At 44.1% G+C, this 13,697-nt stretch overlaps 1 protein-coding gene across 1 annotated transcript; it reads left to right on the top strand.

Annotated features, from left to right (window-relative positions):
• Window positions 1-478: 478 nt before the first annotated feature.
• On the top strand, window positions 479-12,721 carry mttp (microsomal triglyceride transfer protein). Its single transcript, XM_084465485.1, has 18 exons — window positions 479-635; window positions 1,775-1,962; window positions 2,383-2,523; window positions 3,404-3,511; window positions 3,703-3,819; window positions 3,941-4,080; window positions 4,259-4,409; window positions 4,764-4,921; window positions 5,299-5,467; window positions 5,752-5,859; window positions 6,206-6,418; window positions 6,728-6,939; window positions 7,091-7,188; window positions 7,340-7,461; window positions 8,717-8,944; window positions 9,491-9,615; window positions 11,254-11,424; window positions 11,594-12,721. The coding sequence occupies exons 1-18, from the start codon at window positions 575-577 to the stop codon at window positions 11,739-11,741; spliced, it is 2,658 nt and encodes an 885-aa protein (XP_084321611.1). The 5' UTR covers window positions 479-574; the 3' UTR covers window positions 11,742-12,721.
• Window positions 12,722-13,697: the final 976 nt, after the last annotated feature.

Below are 13,697 nucleotides of genomic sequence, written 5' to 3'. Positions count from 1 at the left end.
TGGATCTATCTTATAGCGACGTCTTTCCAACGTGCATAGTAGGTACAACAATATAGCCACTGTTCATTCATACCCGATTTAAGAAATTAGGTCAAAGGTGACGTCGCCCCATCGTACGGTAAATATAAAATTCATATGTACCCCCACATAACTCATGAAGCCTATTTTAATAACAATACCTTCAGATGTTACTAAGCCTACTCAACGCATGATGTTTATGGAAATACAAATGAAAAGTCGTTTACCTTTAATGCCATCTCTACCACTTGATTAATCTAATCAATCGTATAAAGCCGATACTGTCGATAGTGCATGAGCTGATCAGTCGTATAAAAAAGCATCTCCTGGCGCACCGGATATATCGATAGTCGAAGTGATTGTAAAAAATCTGCTTGACGAGTTAATGATTGTCTGCTTATCCGCACTTAGTACTTAGCGTGGAGTTTGGAGTCTGCCCTCCACTCCGATAAACCAGAATTGCAGTCCCTCCGACCTGTTGGGATCCTCTCCTGTGGCCTCCGTGTGCCAGATATTGAACGTTAAACTCGTGTGATTACAGACCGATACCTCCACAATGTTAAAACTGGTTGTGCTCTTGCTTTGCACAGCGGCGGTCCCTACCGACTCTAAGAAAGGTGAGTTCACTTTTGTTTTTTATCAGTTTTTTAGGACTGAATCCTAGTGAGTCAGAACATCTCTTAAAAGATGAGGTTGGGTAATTTGGGATGACTTAATGATAAAATTTAGGCTGCTGTTATTTTACTGGTCAGAAAAAAATCTCTGATACACACAATATAACCAGGACTATTTATTTATGCAGATCAAGACTGGTCTGTCATCTCATTTTACATAGTGCCAGTTTACAGACTAGAACGCTACTGTTACAGCATGGTGGATTGACTCCCTTTAATTAAGACTTCATAAAGTAAAACAACTACGTAATATAATAAGTTATAGTATTGTAAAATCCAAATGCATATATACTGACAAATGGTCTCTATATTTCAGTGAATCAGAAATCTGAATCTAACAAATATTAAGTGCTACCAATATAGCACATAGTCATATCATATGTTGGTGCTCTTGATTGAATGTTGCTGTGCGATTACCAGCAGGCGTTAACAGACCGACATCCCAAATCAGTAGGCCTGGTGGAATCATGTAGCCATCAGTCCCCCTGTGATTAGGTGATCTATCAGAGTGTGACACGTCAGTGCTGGCCTGTAGCTCCCCTCAAAGTCATTGCTAAATCGGACCTTTTTCATCTCTTTGGCCACAGAGAAAATTTTATCTTTTCAGATTGGGAACACGCCCTGTTCATCCACGGCTGGTTGTAAACCAGGCCCTGTCTTCACACCAGGCCCTGTCTGTATGGACCCTCAGCTAGAATCACATCCAGTAGATTCAGGCCCTCTCTGCTGATCTGGGCCCTTGACTAGTTTCACACACATCAAGACCCCTTCTTCAACATATCACAGTTTAAATGAGGAATTGTATGTGAACATAGCATTATCTGTTGAATGAGTGTAGGTGTAAATAATAGTGCACCATAAAATGGGCACTATAAACTCGTGCAATCTGAATTGGTCTCAGTATAATTCCAAACCAATGTTATTAATCATGTTAGTAACATGGGTAGTATTTAAAAAGTCAGTTTAAAAAGTCTGCATTCCAGGGACCTTCTCTGAATAAAAGCCCAGCGAAAGTCCCTCCTCGCAGTCTCTCCGGCCTCTCTCTGTCCCCACATCTGCTCACATGGTTGTGTTGACTCTAGATGTTGCTGCTGGGCCCAGACTGGACAACGACCAGCTGTATAAGTTCAGCTACAGGACGGAGGTGCTGCTGGACCGGGCTGGGGGGTCCAAGCCGAGCAACGCAGGGTATCGGATTACCAGCGACGTGTCCGCCCATCTGGTGTGGAGAGACCCAGGGAGCAAAGACGACCAGCTCATCCAACTAGCGGTATGTCAACACGGATCAGAGGTCGAAGGAACAACATAGTTGACTGAGTATGCCGTTGTTTTTGTCTATCAGGGTCTAAATGAAACTGGTGTTGAGACTGGCTCAGAGACAGATTTGCATCAATACTGATGGAAAATAGAGAGTCACAACAAAAGAAAGACCAGAAACAGTCCTTGTCAAATATGTATCATATGTAAATGTATTATTATCTGGACTGTACTAATGCATTAGTACATGTACTAATACAACTAATACAATAAACAGGGCGTATGTTATAAGATGAGTACAAAATGTTGTACCGCATAAAAAAGGGTTATTTCATAGCATGCATTTAAACACATGATTTGATATAAAGTACAAAAACCCAGGTAGTTTATGAAGTGGTATCTAACATAAGTATCTAACCCGTCCTCCCATCAGATGTCCAACGTCGGGGTGGAGAGCGTGGCCCAGCGCTCTAAGAGGGACCTCCTACAGGGGTCCACTGCAGAGAGCCTGATGGGGAAGGGGCCCCTGGGGGCTCTCACCCGGCCCTACATGATCCACCTCAGGAATGGCAAGGTAGGGACCCTATCATTGCTTTTTAAAATCTATTTAAATTTTATGTTAAACCTATTGACTTTTCTTTTTTGGTTTTGTCATGGAAATGTTTGTGTTTTAATGTTTGTTTGCGTTTGTGTTGAGTATTATCCAAAACATTTTCATTGTTATAATTTTAGTAATCAGCAGTCTTTACCAAAATATGATTTTCAAGTTTAAAGTTCAGACGTAGTATAAGTATAAGTCTTTATCTCACATGATAGGGTGATGATGTTGGCAAGGTAAATAAATCATCCCTTACACTCTGTGCTCAAAGGTCACGGTGGTCAGAGGAGAGACAGGAAGCAGAGAGTTGTCTTTAAGAATACTTTCTGTTTAAGTGTTTCATGGCACCGGAAGATAAGGCATAAAATATAGCACCCTTCACTAGAATCCCTGATCTAGGCTGCTGAATGCTAGATAACCTAGATAACCTTGCTCTCTACTGTCTGAACGTCTAGTGGGCCAAATAAACAAGCCTTTAATGCGAGTCCTGTAACCGCCAGTCCCTAGTTTATCTGAGAGACTAAGCGATTTAAATGTGATTTGTTAAAAATGAATGAGGAGTATGTGAAGAGGGTGAAGAGCATCTGATGATGAGATGCTGTTTATTGGGAAGTGTGTTCTATGGATAACTTTATTATTTTTTTTTTAGTTTTTTAGAATTTTAGTTGCTCTTTGGTTTTACTTTTTAATTTTTACATTTCTCTGGACTGTCCATATTTTTAATACTGCGTCATTTTCTAACAGGGACGTTAACACCGACACCCTGACAAAGGTTGACATTGTTTGAACATAAGAATTTCCTTTTTAAACCCATATGTTTCAACTAACGTTTGATTGTTCCCTACTTTAAATCAAGGTGAAAGCTTTTTACTCTTATCGAGATGAACCAGCGACTATCAAGAACTTGAAGCGAGGGTTGGCTAGCCTTCTGCAAGTCCAGCTCAATACCGGGAAGGTCATTGAAGTAAGTCCAAAACAGGTTGTTTTCACCGTGCAAAATATTCATGTTAAACCCCAACCAAAATATTAAGAAAATTATGTAACCAAATTATCTTAAAACCAAATTCAATCAACGCATTCACCCCGACACTTAATCAAGTGTCACTGCATGGGACTTAAACAAAGGGTCTAAAACAAAGGGTCTTCTGCCGACAGAATGATGTGTCCGGGAGGTGTATCGTCCAATACCGAGCCACCAAGGGACAAGTGACCAGAACCAAACTCCTAGAGACCTGCCAGACCGCCGAGTCCAGCTTCACCACACACAGCAAGGTCCATCCATATCGCAGAACCCCCCCAAGCGACGCTCCCGAATCACACCGTGGCATACAACTAACTATCAGGCTGCATGATGTCTTAACGGGTGTCCTGACTCCTGATCTTGTTTATCCAGGTGTTGGGTGTGACCAAGAAGGCCAGTTCTGTGACGTCGTTCACACTGAGCGATGGTTTCATCGAGTCCGCCGAGGCTGAAGAGGTTCACATACTGGCCGCCAACTCCCGCAGAACTGCGGCCGCTAAGGTCGTCTCCAGGTAAACGCACGGTTCGGGACGCTAACGTTAAAGGGGCCCCTCTTATGATATCACTAGCCGATAGATCTTTTGGCTCGTCAACCTCATACCTGTTGGTAAAATTGGGGCCGAAGTGAAGAGAAAACCTTGCAATGTAATGTTTTTGTGTTTGTCTGAACTTTGTTTTGGTGTTTCCCAGACAAAGCCTTAAATTCGTGGGGAGGGCGGCGGGCCCACTGGAGGTCCCTGGGAAAGACGTGGCGAGTGTTGTGGCGTCCGTTGATGCTAAACTGGCGGCGGTTGGTGTCATGGCGGAGCAGGTCAAACCCCAGTGCAAGGGCTGCCCCACGGTGAGTGCGTCACCATATCATGTCTGATGATGTCATCTTATCTACCATATTAAATACATCACATTATGTTTCATTTAATGTTGGGTTTATGATTATTATTATTTGACACATTAGATCGTCGTCAGTGATGCAATTTTCTGAATGTACCCAAATTTGATTTTTAAGTTAGTTGGAGTCAATGGGCCTTAATCACCTAGCGGCTATCTTGGTTCCATCTGATTCAGTTCCACAACCCAGCTAGCGTTCAGAATCAAGGTGGCTGCTAGTTGAATAAGTTTAATAAGGTGTCAGTTGATGGCCATCTCCACCACTGAGCTCTGACCCCCTTACTCCTTCTCCTGTTCCCTGGGCTAGCTGGTGGAACACTGGCAGGCCAACAAGGATCAGTTTGAGCCTGAGATGTTATCCAAGGCCATGGCACCCCGCAGCTTCCTGGCTTTCATCCAGAGCATCAGGAAGGCCACCAAGGAGGAGATCGTCAACGTGCTGAAGAGTGCCAGCAAGACGGCCCTGTAAGAATCCTACTCCTCCTCCAGCGCCTCACACCTGCATTAGTTCCCCACACTGAGGAGATGCCTCTCTCGTTAACTGTCTGTCTGTCTGTCTATCCGTTGTCTTACGGTCAAAAAGTAGGGGGACTTTAATGATTCTGATAGTTAGAAGTTAATCTTGACACGTATGATTAGGAAGCTTCAATTGTTCACAGGATTTCCTCACATTGCATATTGTGGTATATTATATACATGTTTTTATTCACTAAGGGGCTTCAGAGCCTATGACATTTTTTACTATGGAGCTACCCTAGCACAATGCTACACCCAGTGTGGCCACCCGGGTGAGCCTTTGCTTCTCCACCTACTGACCTCCACCTTCCACTCTCCTCCACCAGCCCTCAGGTGGTGGACGCCGTAACCTCCGCCCAGACGCCAGCCTCGCTGGACGCCATACTGAGCTTCCTCAACTTCACGGACGCCAAAGGCCTGGTGCTCCAGGAGAGGTTCCTGTACGCCTGCGGCTTCGCGTCGCACCCCAACGAGAGGATGCTCCAGTCTCTCCTGGTTGGTACCTTTGTCTGTCTCTGCTGCAATGGGTCTGACAGTAATGTCTACTGTATCTACTGATACGAGGGTACAACCCGCTGCCTGGAGGTCAAACCTCCTGGAGCAGGTTCCAAGAAATGTAGACTCGCGTTTATCGAGGTCTTATAAAAACATTGAATGTGGCCATCCATGCTCCATTTTAAACCAGATACTAGAACCAGAGTTCTAGTATCTTATAAATGAGGAGTCCATGAAATGGAACTGCAGCTTGCTGTAATGAAGTGTTGTGTATGTCTTCTCAGGACATCTCCAAGGGCAAGATCGGCAGCAGTGAGATCAAGGAGTCGATCGTGATCATCATGGGAGCTCTGGTGAACAAGCTCTGTCAAAAAGGAGGCTGCGACTCCCCAGTAAGTCTGCTAAGACTGTGATCCTGTGTAGCTCAACTGGAAAAGCATGGTGGTAACCCTGCCAGGGTCAGGAGTTCGATTCCCATGGGGTTGGGGGGGGGGGACAACCATTCTAAGAATGTATGCACTCAATAGCGTCCACCAAATAGCACACATGGTTGCAGTCTAGATCTCTGGATGAAGATGTTTGTTGATGAAGATAACATTGAGCGTGTTATAGTTATTTAAAGACCACATGATATCACCATACTTTATAAAGTAGGTTCTTAAGGTAACAAGAAAACACTTTTCAATTTGAAAATAAACATCGATCTTCTGTGCCCGCCCCCCCCCCCCCCCCCTCCAGACAGTGGTGCAGGTGAAGAAGATGATCTTGGAGGGTCCTGAGAGCACTGAGGTAGAGGCAGAGATCCAGATGTTCCTCCTATCCCTGAAGAATTCCCTGCTCCCCGAAGCCATCCCCGTCTTCACCAAGTTCGCCGAGTCGGAGGTGGGAGCCTTCTGCACCATCGCCCTCAGCGCCCTGCAGAGATACGACACCAAGCTCATCAACCAAGAGGTAGAGGACACATGATGATGATGATGATGATGATGATGATGATGAAAACGATAGAGACGATTCAGGTTCCCTGTGGTTGGGTCAAATACAAACAACACCTCTTGTGGGACGATTCCCTGTTTTCATGAGGAAATCATTTGTGTTTACTTAACCAGGAAAGGTTATAAAAGGTACAGACCGACAACATGAAACAATATATTCCACAACAATAAACACAACACACAACAATGAGCCTATTCCATCAATGGTTTAGCAAATCCCCCAGAATGCAACTGTGATATTCAATGCAACTTTGATCATGTGTTTCAGGTGAAGAGCATGGTGAACCGGATTTACCACCAGAACCGACGCATCTACGAGAAGAACGTGAGATCTGCGGCGGCCGACGTCATCCTGAGCAGCAACCCCTCACAAGAACACGTCAAGAACCTGCTCCTGTCCATCGGGAACCTGCCCCACGAGATGAACAAATACATGGTGTCCAAGATCCAGGACATCCTCCGCTTCGATCTGCCAGCCAGGTACTAGGCGGTTTATTGTTGTGAAACATCATGCGTCAAAAAACGAGGCGACCCTTCCAACACCACCGCTCTGTAAACGGCTACTATGTTAAAATGTACGTAACATTGTCGCGTCCTCATTGATTTTTCTGCATTTCTTTCATTATTTTAGCAAAGTTGTACGGCAAGCCATGAAGGACATGGTGTCTCATAACTACGACCGTTTCGCCAAGGTGGGCTCGTCCTCCGCATACTCCGGCTACATGGCGAGTAAGTGACGGACCAAAGTTCCCAAACTGCAAATAATATTATTATATTCGATTTGGATGACAATCAATGTTTTGTTGTAGTATGTGAAATAAAACAAACACCTTTGACCTAACTCTAATCCATGTAATGGTCCACAAACGTTGTTTGTCAGAAATGGAGGACGTGTCGTCGACGTACAGCCTGGACATCCTGTACTCTGGCTCGGGCATCATGAGGAGGAGCAACATGAACATCTACGGAGCCAGCAGCGAAGCCACGCTGCACGGCCTGCAGGTGACCCCACCACTACATCAATACATACAGGCCCGGTTCCAGAACAGAATGCCTTGGGGTGCATCTGAGATTACAGGAGGTGCACCAGTACTATAGTAAAACCAGCTACCCAGCTTCAGTTCAGACTTCGCTTTTTACACAGGCCTTTCTACCAGTAGATAGACAAGCACTTCTGGGTAGTTCCACTGACATGTTGGGACAAAAACATTTACTGTGCTTAAAAGATGGTATCACATCATGTATTGTGATGTGGAGAACATTTCAGCTGCAACATTAGCTTATTGATATCCAAGCTTTGGATATGAGAATGAATGAAAATAATGGTTGCGAAAATAAAATTAGCGGCGCCGGCAAAGGCAGCGAGTCGGGCAGGATTGAGCTAGCGTTGCTAGTGCTAACGTTCACAACGGTTATACTGTCTGATGTATTGGATTCTTCTGCGGTGTTCTTTTTTAGCCATTTTCGGATATCCATTGTAAATGCCTAATTGTTGCTGCCGAAGAAGTTCAATGTCACTGATGTGCACGCCGCCGGACGGGGCGCAGTTCACGCGCACCTGTCATAATAATAACGTTAATAATAATTTAATAACATAATAATAACGTAATAAATAATAACGTTCTTATCGGTTTAGTGAACAAAATAAATGCAGCAAACAACGGTATTTAATGGAAATTGTCACAAGTTTGATTACAATTTGTTTTGTGAGCAAGTATTTTATTTTTTAATCATATTTATAAAAAAAAATATTCCTCCCTCCTTTTTTCAATTGAGGGTGCAAACAATTTTTTGGGGGGTGCAATGCATGCTTATGCACCCCCGTAGAACCGGGCCTGAATACATATAAACGCCTGAGGGCCAGCAGGGACCTCTCTGGTGAATTACCCTAATGGTTATTGCGAGTGCCATTCTCTTATTGGCTGAGATGGGGCCAGATGATGTGATTTGCCATCAGAGGAGGACAAAGTACACCCATTCATTCAATCCAAATAGTGTTCTGGTTGAAAGTTAACTCATTGAGAGTAGTCTATGTCGGTTTATATTGGTTTTCAAATCTAGTTCACTAGATCAATTGTTGTCAATCTTTGGCATGTTTTCATTGAGAATGCCATCCACTGAACACGCTTTACAGCATCATGTATGTCATTGCAGTGTCTAAACTCTTAACGTAGTGAAGTGACAAAAGGAACCAGAGGTGTCTTCCAGAGGCCAACGTGACCCTGACTTAAACAAAGGATTTCCCATGATCCCCCAGGTGGCCATCGAGGCCCAGGGGCTGGAGACTCTGATCGCGGCCACGGCAGACGAGGGGGAGCAGGATCTGGAGTCGTACGCGGGCATGTCGGCCCTGCTCTTTGACGTCCAGCTGCGGCCCGTCACCTTCTTCAAGGGCTACAGCGACCTCATGTCCAAGATCTTCTCCATGTCCGGGGAGCCCGTGAACGTGGTGAAGGGGCTCATCCTGCTCTCTGACCACTCTGAGGTTTGTGCGGAGCCACTGCTTAAGGAGGCTTAACTTACTCTTTTGTGATAAGGATTGCAATAAATGACATGGATGTCATTAACCATTAAGTGGTTCAGGAGATGTTTTTTTATCCAGGTGACTAACAGTTAATGCAGATGCGTGTCATTGAGGAGCAGGTAGGGGGATGGGGTTTCTGACAGCAAGGACTCCTACAGATTAGGCTGTGGACACTGGGGATTGAACCCGGTACTTCTCGGGCAGGGAGTCGAAGAGCCTAAAACGTGACACTGTCTGGTCATCTTTTCAGTAAACTCTACCTAAAGAGTGCAGAACAATTATTGTGAAGAGGCTTTGATTGATTGGGCACAGGACAGTGTAGCGTTTACGATGTTTAGGGGTGTTTCCCAGCCAAATGTTATTGGTTTCACTCCCCACTGGCTTCAGCCTACATGCATCCTTGAGCAAGAAGCCTATTTCATCGAAATATGCACTATATTTTTCCATCTCGTTACAGTGTATCCAATCTAATGTATAGGTCTGTTTCCCTCGCCCCTGTGTTCGCAGGTTATTCAACTCCAGTCCGGGGTGAAGGCCAGCGCTGAGTTCCAGGGGGGTTTAGCCATTGACATCTCTGGAGGCATGGAGATAAGTCTGTGGTACAGAGAGTCCAAAACCAGTGTCAACAACAGGTACTGTGGACACACACAATCCTTAAGGGAATCAAACTTTAACAATTAATCTATTCTTATACTCTCCTTAATTTTTTCTTATGGAGATATATATCAGTTGATCAAACGATCAGACTGATCGTTTGATCAAACGATCAGACTGTACAAAAATCTTTAGCGGCTGTCATTGGATCATTACGAGGGACACTTTTGTGTTCAACGCTTTTTTTATATTTATGAAATATCTTCCACTAACACAAAGGTTAGAGTAATGTTTGTCCTAGTGTTTCTAGTTACACTAGTAACACTCTAGCATAAAAGCAGTATAGTCCAAAAGCCAATCTAGCCAAGATACCTGCTATGTGAATTTGCAAGCAAACTGCTTTTACTAAAAACTTAAAACTTACTAAAACATTGATAAGACACTATCTTTCTGAACAATTTTCTCCCTGGAATGCTATCTGTCATAGTTGACCTATGGCTGCAACATACAGGGATATAGGGCAAAGACCAGCGAGGCCGACAGACACACACACACACACACAACCTCTAATCCTTAATGGGGGATTGTTTCTGAAGGACTGACTATGTCACTTGTCTAGAAATAGACGGTGCGTTGATGCAGGGTTTATGAAGGCCTCTGTCCGCCTATATGCGTTCTGTATGTGATTCATTTCTTCCACTGGCTGCTTGGACCCGGGCCACATTTGAGTGTGCGTGTGTGCCAGAATGTGTTTGTGTGTCGCTATTCGCTCCTAGCCTGATGTGGGAGCACTACCTCGGACAATCAGCAAGTGTATTGGTAGTTTGCTGGAGCAAACTTGCCCAGGTATATACCAGAGAACTCATCATGGAACAGGGGGATTTTAACGGGGGGGGGAAATGTTGGATTTTGTTAGAATCATCCAGAATGTGTTCGAATGAGGAGCACAACCATGGTGGCTTGTAGTCTTATGTAGCTGCAAAACAAAATAGTGCACGTTGGAAAGGTTCCCCTTATGCTGGTGTGTGGATTGTCACACCAATGTCCAGCTCAACGCTGCAGGACACACACATCCACATACGCCCCTAGGTTTCTCTGGACTAACACAAGAGGGTCTGGCACACGATAGATCACCGGCACCTCGGTTTGATTCCCACCTGCTGTCATGCTCTCTCTCTTTCAACTATCTTCTTCCCGGTCTTCATTGTCTCAAGCCCATGTAAGTTTATGTAGGTTCTATAGTGCACTAGTTTCTAGAGCCATATACTAGACTAGACTTCTAGACTAGCACAGTGTCTGGTGTTCCTTGTTGGCCTAAAGGGCTCTGGGGCCGACATCGGGGGGGCCTCACCTCGGCTTGGCCCTGGCAAAGGGGGTGTTAGTGACAGAGGCAGGTGAGGCCAGCATAGTTGTTCCTCTGCCACTCTCATAATAGCCCGGCGGGCGGCTAAGGCATAAGGGACCACAACCGCAGCCCCCCGCCGTGCCAAGTCATGTCTTTACTGGCGGCTCTAAAGACGATGACATTTGGGAATGAGCTGGGATCCAGTGCGCGATTCATAACCCTCTTTATTTTACACACAGACAACGTGGCCGCTGGTGACAGACACCATGTAGGCACCGTAGTGAGATTTAAAAAATAAAAATAAATCTTTTTTTTTTGTGATCACGTGCAGGGGTGCTCTGGTTGTCACGGGTAATGTGACTGTTGACATGGACTTCGTCAGAACGGGGATTGAGGTGAGCTTTGAGACGGAGGCGTCGTTGGACTTCATCACCACCGTCCAGTTCTCCAATTACCCCTTCCTGGTCTGCATCCAGATGGACAAGACCACCTTCCCTTTCAGGTATCGTAAAAAAAGCAAAATCCCCTCTCTGTTACCCCGGCCAACGAGGTCACAGCAACCTCATCAGTATCCGTGGTGTTCGGCCGCTGTGTAATGGGTTTTATTTTGAGGTCTGGTACTGAATCTGCAAATGAGTGTTTAACAACCTGGTGCTTGGATCTCTTTCTAGTGAACACCTGACCAAGTACGAGAGCCTCCCGTCGGGGAGGAGCTCTGTGTCACGTAAGGGCAGGAAGCAGCTGGTGCCCGGATCAGAGTTCCCCCTGAACCAGGAGAACTCCAACATGTGCAAGAAGGTGTTCGACTCGGACTGGTAGAGCTACACGCACTGAGGCACACCGACATGGGCAATGTATGCTAACATGTGCTAACGTACGCTAACATGTGCTAATGTACCCTAACGTTGCCAAGATGGAAGTCTTTCGTTGTTTTTGAATGTCGATGATCATTCATTGATGAATCTTCATGCGTGTGTGTGTGTGTGTGTGTGTGTGTGTGTGTGTGTGTGTGTGTGTGTGTGTGTGTGTGTGTGTGTGTGGTGTTTTCTGAAAATGCAATGTTTACATTCCTTATTTGAAGTCATTTTTTTCTTAATTTGACATACAAGCCAGCCCAAACACCACTAGTCGATTGGTTTGCATTAGATTAGATTCCCTATGCCAATATGTTTACCTGGTCACCTGCTGGTGAAGCGTGGAGGAATACACCTGTCCCCCCGCTTATTGGAACTGAATTGAAGGGTAGTTTACAGCAGAGCCGGCAGTCCAGCCCGACAGTGGGGGAAAACTGAACGTATTTTATTAAAGGCGGGGTCAAGGGGTTCTGCTTTGAAATCTGGAATTTTTGCATTTTCTTTTAGGGCTTCCTTTGAACATCTATTTATAATGGCTGGTTGTTTATGTATGAGTGTGTGTATTTTATTTGATACCCCCATGTGAATAGTGCTACTGTAATTCCACCCCTGAAACAGCTATGTAAATATCCCATGTTGGCGTGTTGAAAACCACGTCAACATCCTTATTCATACAACAAAATCTAAAAATCTACCTAAATAATTGTAATGTAATGTTTGAATGACAGTCCTATCATAATGGTAATCAGTAATTGGTAGAATTAAAATATCAACAGCTATTGTAATGGATGCTCATCTATCAACACTTAAATATGTCTAATATGTGATAAATATATTAAATTGAAGACATATTGCAACTATTTCTTGAACTCCTTGTCTTGAAATTGGTTTGTTAGATTTGTAAATGGCTGGCAATAAATGTCTACCAAAAAAAATAAAACCTGTGTTTTGACAAACCTTTGTGAATTCATGTTCTGATGTTCAGATTCAGATGCATCTATTACCAGTTATTATATATTGTTTGTGTATGTATGTATACACACACACGGTAATCTTCCACTTAGTTGAATACTAATTAAATGAAGTGGAAGTGGAAGGTCACCATTGCATGCTCTCTTCTTAAGTTATTGTTTATTTTGGTACTATTATAATATTCAGTTTAAATTCATCTGATATAAAAAAAGACCAGGAGCCCCATATCTGAATTGTCACAGCAGGTTAGCCAATCAATCAAATCTGTTCTCGTCCCAGTTGTGACATCAGAGCCGCCCTTTGGCATTCGAGCGCAACAACTGGGTCCTAATGTAGATTCTTCAGAAACCACCGAGAGCAGCTGGGGGCAAACCAGTGTCTGCCAGTCTTGCCGCGACCATAGCAACGGAGTAAACAAACCAGCAAACTGTCGGGGATAAACTTAGGTCCCTGGGGCTGGCTGGCGTTCTCTGTGACACCAGAAAGCTAAGCTTGCAGCCTGGTGGATGCCGATGCTCTCTGCGAGCCTCTTGTCGTAAATCTATTTGATCACCATTGAACTCTCAGTTATTGGTTGTGATATATCTTCCAACGGTAAACGTTGTGTGAGAACATGCATGACGCATTTGAAGGTTAACCAAGTTTCAACCAAGTTATACTCTTTAGACATTTTGTAGGCATAAAGGTTTACTTTGTGAATTTATTTAAATTTAAATGCATGATGTATTTGTGTATATAAAACCTTAAAGGGTTCTATGATTTTGGTATATATTTACTTTTCAAGTATTACTTAATTTGGCTTTTCTTTAAGGCATTATGCCATTCAACCTTAGACCACTGACTGTATCTGTATCTGGTTTGAAGACCATTGAACAGGTTACAACATAGTTTAATTAAGGTATTTGATGATTGCCTCAACACAAATTGACACAGAACATTCAGTTGGCCT

This window comes from Micromesistius poutassou (genome assembly GCF_964030765.1).
Source record: "Micromesistius poutassou genome assembly, chromosome: 3".
Taxonomy (NCBI): Eukaryota; Metazoa; Chordata; class Actinopteri; order Gadiformes; family Gadidae; genus Micromesistius; species Micromesistius poutassou.
This window is presented reverse-complemented; position numbering and strand designations above follow the sequence as displayed.